This window comes from Pyrus communis, chromosome 6, assembly GCF_963583255.1.
Source record: "Pyrus communis chromosome 6, drPyrComm1.1, whole genome shotgun sequence".
Taxonomy (NCBI): Eukaryota; Viridiplantae; Streptophyta; class Magnoliopsida; order Rosales; family Rosaceae; genus Pyrus; species Pyrus communis.
Genome location: NC_084808.1, coordinates 16,740,106 through 16,750,814, shown reverse-complemented (window position 1 = coordinate 16,750,814; position 10,709 = coordinate 16,740,106). Strand labels below are relative to the sequence as shown.

Sequence of the window (10,709 nt, the reverse complement as noted above, 5' to 3'; positions counted from 1 at the left end):
CCCACGGAGATTGAGTAATTCGACTCTTTTCTTGCTCAGAAGAGAATTGTCAGATACGGTCATATTATTTAATTCCCTTAATAACAAAAATTAGTAATAAAAATATTATTTAATAGTTGCCTCTCATGGGGCAATGTACGGTCCACTTGTCAGTATTATTAAAGCACCTCACGCCACCGGCAGTTTCCATACGAGTCCAAAACTGCATAGCAATAACGACGGAAAAATTAAAAAGGAATCAACAAAATACTCCCAAATGAAAAAAGAGGTCCAGGTTCATCCTCTGCTGAACACCAAGATTTGTACCTGCACTCCCTAGAAAATTAAGCCCCAAATCATGCTTTCCCACTCAAATCGCACCATCCTGAATTTGATATCCCGTTGATAAGACTTCCCCTTTGTCCCTACCTGTCAAATTACACTTTTGATTCTTTCATTTTTTTAATCCCACCAAATAATCCTCCATCATTATCAACTTAATTATAAACTCCTAACCAAATTCTGCTCCTCTGAACCACCCAGAGAGCCAGAAATTAAAAACAGAGGCCTTTGGACCTTGGTCACCTCCTTCAATGGCGTCCATGGCCACCCTTTTCGTCAACACCCCCTACCCCTCTCACTCTTTCCCCAAGCCGTCATCTGCCCATTTCGCCCCTGTCCTCAAGCTCTCAACCCATCTCGGGTCCAAGCCCAGGACCCGCCAAAGGCTCCGAATTTCAAACGGCTTGATCGAGCCGGACGGCGGGAAGCTGGCGGAGCTCTTCGTCGAGGAGTCGAAGAAAGGCGAGACGAAGAAAGAGGCGGCGGCGCTGCCCAGGATCAATCTTTCAAGGATCGACCTCCAATGGGTTCACGTGATCAGCGAAGGCTGGTCGAGCCCTCTCCGCGGATTCATGAGAGAATCCGAGTTCCTCCAAACACTTCATTTCAATTCGCTCCGACTCGATGACGGGTCGGTCGTGAATATGTCGGTACCGATAGTCCTGGCCATCGACGACGCGCAGAAACGCCGTATCGGCGAGTCGACCCGTGTCGCGCTCCTCGACTCGGATGATAATCTGATCGCTATTTTGAAAGAGTAAGATGCTCTTCTTCTATTTTCTTTTCGGAGCTTGTGTTTTTTTATATATATTTTACTAGCATATAAGCACAAACAAAATATGTGCGAAAATTTTTTATTTTTGTTTTGAGAACATGGAAGTGAAAATAATTTTTTTAATATTTTTTTAATTAGAGATATATTAAGATTATATAGAGGTTAACTTTTGAATGAAAAAAAAAAAAAAAAAAGAGTAAAATTTGACTATGTGAAACTACATTTCTGTCCTATATTTTTTATTCATATTCATATTCTGTTTTAATTAGAGGGTTAAACTAATAATTTGTGGTGTTTACTCGGTCTCATTTGTTACTGTTTTCCCTGTTTGATCTTATTGCCGTTCCATTTTTATACTCCTCTTTCCTTGAAATGTCTGTTGACACGTTACCTAAGTTTTCATTGCAACTTTTATCCCCACCATCGTGGCATTATAACATTGGGTTGTACAACATTGTTGCGATTTCCTTGCAATGACGTAGTTTGCATGTCGTATATTTCTGGCCTATTACTGATTGTATATGTATATCTATGTCATCATGTGATGCATACCATGTCGTAGAACAGTGTGATAATGCTATGGTGGTAGGGGGGAAAGTTGGGAAGTGTAGTACTCTACTTTCTCGTTTATGTGTCTGACGATAAAACCTGAGTATGCGAACATGTTCTGCTCATTTTGGTTTCAAATTGTAGTTACTGTATGAAAGTTGTACACCTTATCCCACGACTTACGATGGTTTCTAATACCTCGCTATTTTATTTATTTGATCATTTCAGTATTGAGATCTATAAGCACCTTAAAGAAGAACGGATTGCTCGCACATGGGGAACAACTGCCCCTGGTTTGCCTTATGTTGATCAAGCCATAACCAATGCTGGAAACTGGCTGATTGGAGGTGACCTAGAGGTTCTAGACCCTATAAAGTACAATGATGGCCTTGATCGCTTCCGATTGTCTCCTACACAACTCCGTGAAGAATTTACAAAGCGCAATGCTGACGCTGTATTTGCGTTTCAGCTGCGGAATCCTGTTCATAATGGACATGCTTTACTGATGACCGATACCCGTCGTCGACTTCTTGAGATGGGATACAAGAACCCCATTCTCTTGCTTCATCCATTGGGAGGCTATACAAAGGCAGATGACGTCCCACTTAGTTGGCGAATGAAACAACATGAGAAGGTTGAAACTTGTTGTTTGTTGAAAGCCCTAACTAAATTGCGTGCAGTGATACTGGAACCGATACGTATTGTATAGAACTGCTTGTCCTTAGCCAAGTACTGATTCTGTTTGATATCATCTAATGTTCCCTCAGGTTCTTGAGGATGGTGTTCTTGATCCTGAGACGACTGTGGTTTCCATATTCCCCTCTCCCATGCACTATGCTGGCCCAACTGAGGTGCAGTGGCACGCAAAGGCTAGGATTAATGCAGGCGCTAACTTTTACATTGTTGGTCGGGACCCTGCAGGGATGGGTCATCCAACAGAGAATAGAGACCTGTATGATGCCGATCATGGCAAGAAAGTATTAAGTATGGCACCTGGACTTGAGAGACTTAACATCCTTCCCTTCAAGGTAAATAAATTAATTGGTTGTGATACTTCTTGTCCTTCTTCTATGATATCTTTCGTCATCGTTAAGTTATTCCCTTGCAGGTTGCTGCTTATGATAAAACTCAAGGTAAAATGGCATTTTTTGATCCCTCAAGGCCTCAAGACTTCCTTTTCATATCCGGCACAAAGGTACATGTCCTTTTAATGTTATATCCAACAAGTTTCTTTACTGTTATAATCAACCATTCAAAGTAGTATTTAAAGAAACACACATTGCGTTTAAGTGTATAAGTTTGTTTTATCTAAAACAAGCTTCAAATTACTATGACAGATGCGAACACTTGCAAGGAACAAAGAGAACCCTCCCGAAGGATTCATGTGCCCTAATGGCTGGAGGGTGCTTGTCGACTACTATGATAGTTTGGTTCCTGCGGATAATGATAAAGTCCCAGAAGCAGTTCCAGCATAGATGGAGCTGATGCATCATATTGTACTTTCACTGTTTGTTTGGGAGGTAGCTAATTTAGTCTCTTCTGTGCGATCAAGATTACTTGATCACTAATTAGTCTCCTTTGTGTGATCAAGATTTCCTAAGATTCACCAGTTTCTAATAAAACCATGTGAGGTTTTGGTGCAGAGATACGATACTCGCCTCAACTGTAATTAACGCCCCGTAATTGCATCTTGCATCGCTGTATTTGTGCATGCCCGCATCGCATTGTATCATACTGTGGTTTTCTTCCAGCTATAAGCTGTCATAATGTGCGAAATGGTTTTCATTCTTCCTTCCTTTCCCAACTCAGCTAGCAAAATTTCCCCGAAAGTATCAATGACCTACAAAAGATTATAAATATTAAAGAAAACAACTGAATCAAATACGTGCAATTAATATTAATTAAACTAACTAATCCAACTTACATTACACGTTATAGCAGACCCCGTTAACAGGTCCCTCAAATCATCCTTATATACAGCCGAGTATGATCCTTTCCAGAAGGGAACCCTGTCATCCTTGTAAAAAAATATTATTATCATATATAAGACATTTATAATGACGTTTAAACTCACCCAGAATCAGCGCAAAGAAAATATTGATGCATCCTATCTTGTTCTTCATTTGACAAGTACATCCACACTGACATGCATGAAGGGTCGAGTGTTATACCAATTCTTTGTTTCCCTTTGACTGTGTGACGACCAATAGCTTCTGATCCTATCTGAGCCTTCCCTTTAGTAGTGTCTACAATCTCATCATTTTCGGCGGGATTCACAACACTAGGTACTATCTCATTAAGCTTCGCCTTTTTGGGTTCCCTCCAGTCAAGCGTTTCGGTTTCCTTTGTTTCCCTTTCAACCTTACAATCCATGTAGCGATCTCAGGGGATGAGGCATGTTTGTTTTCACCCATTTCCTTTTCTATGCATTCTAATAGTTGCGTAAGGTCCGACGACAGATCGTCATACTGATTGTATGCATCTGCAACAAGAGGACCAGTTGTTTTTGCAAACAATCCGATGTTGCTTTTGCCCAATTGTAGCCCGCCATTGTTCGAACATCTTGACAACGGGAAGTTATGTTCCAAGAGATGGTACTACCACTATTACAAAATAATAATGTAATACACATTAGGCATACAAAATCCTCACGATTCTGTTGTGTTTTCCCCGTTACTATTGTAATCATAGCAGATCCAATATTTTGCCTAGTAACTCTGTCAACTGTTTTAAAATTTCTTTTAATGAAACCTTCGTCAGACTTTAAACAACGTTCATTAAGATTTATATCCTGACCAAAGTTTGGTAATCCAAGCAACTCCTCAACTTCAAACCCTGTTAACATTTCACACCTATCACCAAATTTGAATTCAGATGTCTCGGCAATGAAACAATTAATTATTCTAATTATATCTACATAAGTCTTCCTACACATATCATCGCTTACCAACCCTCCATCATAAGCTTTGAAAAGACCCCAAAATGGTGTTCCTTTTATAATGTCTCGATGTTCTTCCTGAATTTTCAATTTCAAAACATTCAAAACATTCAAAAATGGACCAAATGCAGCTCGGTATTGCATTTTTCCAAACTGTTTCCCTGTTGATTTCCATTCCCAAATCTACAATGAGATTATTTAATTGTGCCCCATCCATCCAAAACTACCCATACTCGTTGGCCTTCAACTGTGCCCCGTCACAATTTTATTTAATTGCTCATAATATTACACACTAAATTCTATATTACTCTAATTTAAGGGGTGGGGGATTTGAACTTCGGTGCAATGCTATGGGGACTTTGCCTCGGCCAACTGCTCTAACTCACGTTTGCTATCCCTCTTTAGATAGCTGAATATTGGCTTAGCAGGTACTGGTATGAACTTGAAAACCCAACTAATTGGCCAAGATATGGCTGCAATCCCAATGCATGCACCCCATTGTCCCCAACTTAACCTCTCTGTGTCTGCAAACTTGTTCAGAAGTTCCACCATAACCACCTGAACTGCAATTGTTACAACGAGGATGCCCCAAAACAGCCTGTTCCCCTGACTCCCTTTGAAGATATTAATCCTTTCCATATCCCTTGAATTAAGCTCATTAAACACTTGGCAAAACACAAATACATTGAAGATCAATGTGTTGTTTACCTTGTCACTAACACCAAATATTGATCTGCCTTTGAACTGCAAGACCAAGAGCACAACTATCTGGAACAAAGCTTGGGGTAGAAGGTTTCTCCACATGATGTTGGTGATCACGGGATCTGTCTGACCCACGGGTGGCTTTTCCATGAGCTCTTTGGTGGGCTTATCGGTGGCGAGAGCCAGAGCCGCCATTGTGTCCATAATCAGATTCACCCACAGTAGTTGGACCGCTGTTAAAGGTACTTCGCCAGCCGAGGCAGCTGCCACAAAGTTGACCACAAGAGTTGCAACATTTATTGTGAGCTGGAATTGAACAAACTTTTGGATGTTGGCATAAACTCCTCTTCCCCATCTTAAAACAGTCACCAAAGTTGCAAAATTGTCATCTAAAATGACAATGTCTGAGCTCTCCTTGGCCACTTCCGTTCCCTGAATCCCCATCGAGAGTCCTATGTCCGCTTCTTTGAGTGCGGGTGCATCATTCGTGCCATCACCTGTCACAGCTACTACATTGCCTTTCTGTTTCAAGCACTTCACCATAAGAAGCTTATCAAATGGCGAAGACCTCGCCATCACATGAATTCCATCAACTTTCTGCATTCTTTGCTCAGGCGTGAAGTTGCGAAATTCTATACCTTCTACCACTGCTTCCTTGGCTTCCTGGTGAGGCTGGAGTATCCCACACTCACTAGCTATTGCTTTAGCGGTGAAAACATTGTCACCGGTGATCATTTTCACCTGCACCCCAGCTAATTGGCAAGCTTCTACTGCTTCCCTCACTCCTGGCCGACATGGATCCTTTAGACCTACCAATCCTAAGAGGATCAAGCTGCTTTCTTCGAGCTTTTCATACTTTTCGTCATTAATGTGCTTATTCTGAATTTGTTTGTGTGCAAAAGCAATGCATCGAAGACTGCTTGCTGCCATGCCTTGAATAATTTCCTCAAACTTCAACCTTTCATCATCATTCAGATCTTTTGTGACACCAGACGCATCGTAGTAACTCGAGCATATTTCTAGTATCATTTCTGCAGCTCCTTTCCAATGTACATGGGTAGTATTGTCATCCTTCCTTCTCATCAAAACCCCACTTCGTTTCTTGTGCGAATTGAAGACTTCAACATGTTGAATGACACATTGCTTCTTCAATTTCTCCATGTCCATGTGCAGCTTTAGAGTAGCCCATGAAAGAATGGCTTTTTCAGTAGGACTGCCCGAAAACTCAAGTCCCGATCCTGAACTAGGCCTATAAACACTACCAGTTGTGTTAAACGCTACTCCTTCTCGAATTAAATCGAGAAGGCAATCAGAAATTGATGAATAACCAGCATCATCTTCCACAGATTCCTGTCCAAGCCAAAACTTTGTAACCTTCATCTCGTTGAGCGTCAGTGTGCCCGTCTTGTCTGTACAAATTACGGTGGCACATCCCATAGTTTCGCAAGCAGAGAGCCTCCTTACCAATGCTTGGTCCGCCATCATCTTCTTCATCGAATAAGCGAGAGTCAGAGTGACAGCCAACGGGAAGCCTTCAGGAATTGCAATCACAACAATAATAACTGCAACTGCTACCATGTCCACCGCAGCATTCACCACATCATCAATCTTTGTCTTGTTGCCCTCAAACTTACCAAATTCACTTTTGTTCTTCGTGTTGCCTGTGAAGTAGCGCGCTACCAAGACCACGAAAACTAGGAATGCAACACCCAAGCCAATCTTCGCCATCAGCGGGGTTAGTTTACTTAGTCGCGCTTGTAATGGTGTCTGCTGATCACTAGTGTCACGGCTGATCAAGCTCATCATTTCGCCCCACGTCGAGTTCATGCCAACTGAAGCAACAAGCAATTCACCATATCCATCGACCACCTTGGTTCCTGAAAACAAGAACGGATTCAGGCTGCCATTAACTTCCACATGCTCACTCTCCCCCGTCATGCTTGATTCGTCCACGCGCAACGAATGTCCACGCAAGAACAATCCATCAGCAGGAACTTGATCTCCAATCTTCAAGAACACAACATCTCCAACAACAATATCAAGGTTCGAAATCTGTCGCCGCCTACCGCCTCTCACAACATCAATTGGAATGTCCTCACTTGCTTTGGACAACTTCCGGAACTGCTTGCTCTGCCTGTAGTCACTAAAGGCGGATACAACCACGATAAGAAAAACCGCGACAAAGATGCTTCCTCCGTCATACCATCCTTCTTTTAGTCCATGTTGCTTTATGCCGAATCCAAGTGAGAGCGCAGCGCAGCCTAAGAGGATGACAATGGTAAGATCCTTAGAAGCTTGCCACATAAAATGGAAGAGGCTTTTTGAAGGCGGCTTCTTGTACGTGTTTGAACCGAATGCTTCAAGCCGGCGAGCAATATTGTCACCATCATCGTCGATGCCACGCTCAATGTTGGTTTGGAGAGCCGAGAGAACGCCATCAATGCCTTCGAGCTCTTGAAGAAGGAGTAGGTTTTTCTCCTTCATGAGTTGAGTCAGGCATTTGTTATCAATTTTGAAGCCATTGTCGAGGTGACAAAGTTCCATTGGAAGCTAAAGGCAGAGTTTGAATGGTTGTGACAGAATCAGCTATCGAGAGTATTATGTAGAGTCTCAGAATCATAGAACCACCTGATTTCTTCATCAGAACAGAAGAAAAGGAAAAATATCCATTGGAAGTTGCTGAGAAATTGCTTGAACTTTAGCGGCGTTGGCGCTATTTCTGACATTATCTGTAGGGTTGGTAATTGGTGCACAACCAACAAGTCATACCCCGACACACCCCACCTGCCTTGTCCAACATCCACGTAGAATCAACCTTGCTTTTCCAACCGTGCCAAGTGCTTTCTTGTTTCTTTCATTAGCTTTTTACAAGTTAGTGGAAGTTTCTTTTTGCTCCAAGTGGTTAAATATAAATTTTACATTCGTCATCGGGGGTAGGCTCAAGCTAATCAAAGCTTGAAAATTTTGTCTTCTGAGTCAGACTCCCCACCGGTTGTTGTGCTTCCTTTTTATTTTATTTTTTATTTTTAGTTTAAGTATCAGTTGGAGATAATTGAGTTTATATTCCACTAGGCACTAGTACTTTATTTTATTTTTTATTCTTAGCGTAAGAGTTAATTAGAGATTGTTCAAAAAACAGTGTCAATTAGAGATAAATAAGTTTACATTCTGCTAGTGCTTTATTTTTAGCGTAAGTGTCGTTAGAGAAGTAAATTTATATTCTATTAGTCTTCATGCACATGCTAACACAGATGCAAGGGGCTATGACACCCAAACCAACGGAAGGAAGTCGCATCCGTCCCATCGCAAGCACCTACAATGTCATTATAGATATAAAATGTAGAAGAATATCGCTATGCGTCACGAATTAGATGGCAGACACAATTCAACTTTTTATTATTACAGGGGCTACTTGCCACCCAAACCAACTAAGAGAAGTTGCAACCGTCCCATCGCGAGCACCTACAATGTCATTATAGATATAGAATGTAGAAGAATCTCGTCATGCGTCACGAATTAGATGGTAGACACAATTCAGTATTTTTATTATTATAGGGGCTACTTGCCACCCAAACCAACTGAGGGAAGTCACATTAGTCCCATTGCAATCACCTACAATGTGATTATAGATATAAAATGCAGAAAAATCTCGTCATACATCATGAATTAGATGACAGACATAATTCGACGTTTTTATTATTACGGGAGCTACTTGCCCCTAAATACTTTTTCGAATCACGCATTATGCACGGCTTACAAAAACTTTCTTCGTCACACATGTAGTATGCATTTGTATTTGCATATTTTTGTTAAAAGGTTAAACCAAATATATAGCAAGGTATTAAATTTTCTAATTTTGCATACATTATTTCTTTTTACTAACATCACCGTACACATGAAAAGCCTTTTTTTTTTTATCACACATGTCACGTTTGACTTGCATACTTTTTCTTTTTTACACTTTTGTCCTTGAAACTGTTCTAGAACACATCCTATTTTTACCCTTGCTCAAACATTGATTTTGGCTTATTTTTCCTATTACACATTGCATATGTTTTTATTTTTCACTAACCTCTCTACACACGCTCAAGAGAATATAAGAAGCTTTCTTAATTACGGGCGCTCGCGCCTCTTAAAATATGTTGTGTTAGCTGTTTTCTTTTTCATAATGTGTCATAAAAAGAAATAAATACATTGGAAGTTGCTAAGAAATTGCTAGAACTTGGCGCTAATATTGACAGTATCTATAGGGATGGTGATTGGTGCCCACTCAACTAAAATACTTATTTCACCATGTAAATTCAATTGCTTTAATTGATTTCTGAATAATTTAGAAATGGATGTGTTAAATTGTGAATTTCGGTTTCAAAAACCGTAGCAGAGTGCAAGCATTTTTATCAGCTTTGTTTCTAAAGTACCCTTAAACTTTAACACACCACTCCCCTACACACCAAACGCCAAATCCCCAATCCCTTGTCCAACATCTATGGAGAATGAACCTTGCTTTTCCAACCTCCGCCATGTCGTGTTCTTCTTCCCTTCATTAGATTTCTACGAGTTATTGGAAGTTTCGCTTGGTCCATTTAGTGCTTAGAGATTTTGCATACAATCACCAACTCTGATTATTGTCTGTAAAAAGCTTTGTGTAGTTGTACATGTTGCATACAATCATCAGCTTTATATTTGCCTTCCTATCTATTGGTCTTTGAAAGGCACAATTCGAACTACACGAGAATCAAAAAATTTTTTGTTCTAAAAAAAGTATTAGAGTTGCCACTTAGTATTACAGTTTAATAGTAGTTCTCTTCACTTACAAATGAAAGGTCTTGAGTTCGATTATCACCAAAGACGAATCTAAACCACATTATTAATAGTCTATTGTGTGGCTTTGCCCACCCCCACTCCCTTAGTGCAAATGATATTGTTTGTTAATATATATATATATATATATATATAGAGAGAGAGAGAGAGAGAGAGAGAGAGAGAGAGAGAGTTTGTGAGGGTGAAAATAGAAATAACTACAAAGTTTTGCCTGCGTTGCTACGGGATTAGAAATTGTGTGAAAAATTGTGTTTCAAAGGTATATACACCTCAACTTATATCACATTTAATTAAATTACGGCAAGAATATATTGACGCACTTAATATGGAAATTCATAAACTATTTGACAATATGAAATCAAGCAATCTCTGAAGATGAGAATGGATCTTAGAAAGTAGAAATCCAACGTCATATATATTAAAACAATTAACAAATTATCAGTGAATGATCACAAAAAAGGTATAGAAAAGTAATTCAATTCCTTAACTTCAAAAAGGGAAAAGATAAAGGAAAAAAAGGTTCTAAGTTCTGAGTTCTTACCATAAAGAAAATTATGATATCGTTTTAACATGAACTCAGGTTGATTTCCATCACCCGAAAAT

The 10,709-nt window shown here is 40.1% G+C and overlaps 3 protein-coding genes across 3 annotated transcripts; 1 reads left to right on the top strand and 2 right to left on the bottom strand.

The window, feature by feature from the left end:
* Positions 1-205: 205 nt before the first annotated feature.
* LOC137736815 (ATP sulfurylase 1, chloroplastic-like) lies at positions 206-3,377 on the top strand. The gene is made up of 5 exons (XM_068476090.1): positions 206-1,078; positions 1,874-2,279; positions 2,413-2,673; positions 2,754-2,840; positions 2,983-3,377. Exons 1-5 carry the CDS (start codon positions 573-575, stop codon positions 3,118-3,120), a joined length of 1,398 nt encoding a protein of 465 aa, XP_068332191.1. The 5' UTR covers positions 206-572; the 3' UTR covers positions 3,121-3,377.
* Positions 3,375-4,093, bottom strand: LOC137736816 (uncharacterized). Its single transcript, XM_068476091.1, has 3 exons — positions 3,720-4,093; positions 3,570-3,654; positions 3,375-3,485 (listed from the first exon to the last, which is right to left on the bottom strand). The coding sequence occupies exons 1-3, from the start codon at positions 4,016-4,018 to the stop codon at positions 3,375-3,377; spliced, it is 495 nt and encodes a 164-aa protein (XP_068332192.1). The 5' UTR covers positions 4,019-4,093.
* Positions 4,094-4,361: 268 nt separating this feature from the next.
* On the bottom strand, positions 4,362-8,000 carry LOC137736814 (putative calcium-transporting ATPase 13, plasma membrane-type). Its single transcript, XM_068476089.1, has one exon. It carries the CDS (start codon positions 7,827-7,829, stop codon positions 4,932-4,934), a length of 2,898 nt encoding a protein of 965 aa, XP_068332190.1. The 5' UTR covers positions 7,830-8,000; the 3' UTR covers positions 4,362-4,931.
* Positions 8,001-10,709: the final 2,709 nt, after the last annotated feature.

Bases quoted from the DNA above. Each gene is read 5' to 3' on its own strand.
- LOC137736815 (XM_068476090.1), top strand. From the start codon at position 573: ATGGCGTCCATGGCCACCCTTTTCGTCAACACCCCCTACCCCTCTCAC. The intron at 1,079-1,873 runs GTAAGATGCTCT...TGATCATTTCAG, and splicing joins CTGATCGCTATTTTGAAAGA to TATTGAGATCTATAAGCACC. The intron at 2,280-2,412 runs GTTGAAACTTGT...ATGTTCCCTCAG, and splicing joins GAATGAAACAACATGAGAAG to GTTCTTGAGGATGGTGTTCT.
- LOC137736816 (XM_068476091.1), bottom strand. From the start codon at position 4,018: ATGGATTGTAAGGTTGAAAGGGAAACAAAGGAAACCGAAACGCTTGAC. The intron at 3,655-3,719 runs GTGAGTTTAAAC...CAAGGATGACAG, and splicing joins TTTCTTTGCGCTGATTCTGG to GGTTCCCTTCTGGAAAGGAT. The intron at 3,486-3,569 runs GTAAGTTGGATT...AATCTTTTGTAG, and splicing joins GGTCTGCTATAACGTGTAAT to GTCATTGATACTTTCGGGGA.
- LOC137736814 (XM_068476089.1), bottom strand. From the start codon at position 7,829: ATGGAACTTTGTCACCTCGACAATGGCTTCAAAATTGATAACAAATGC.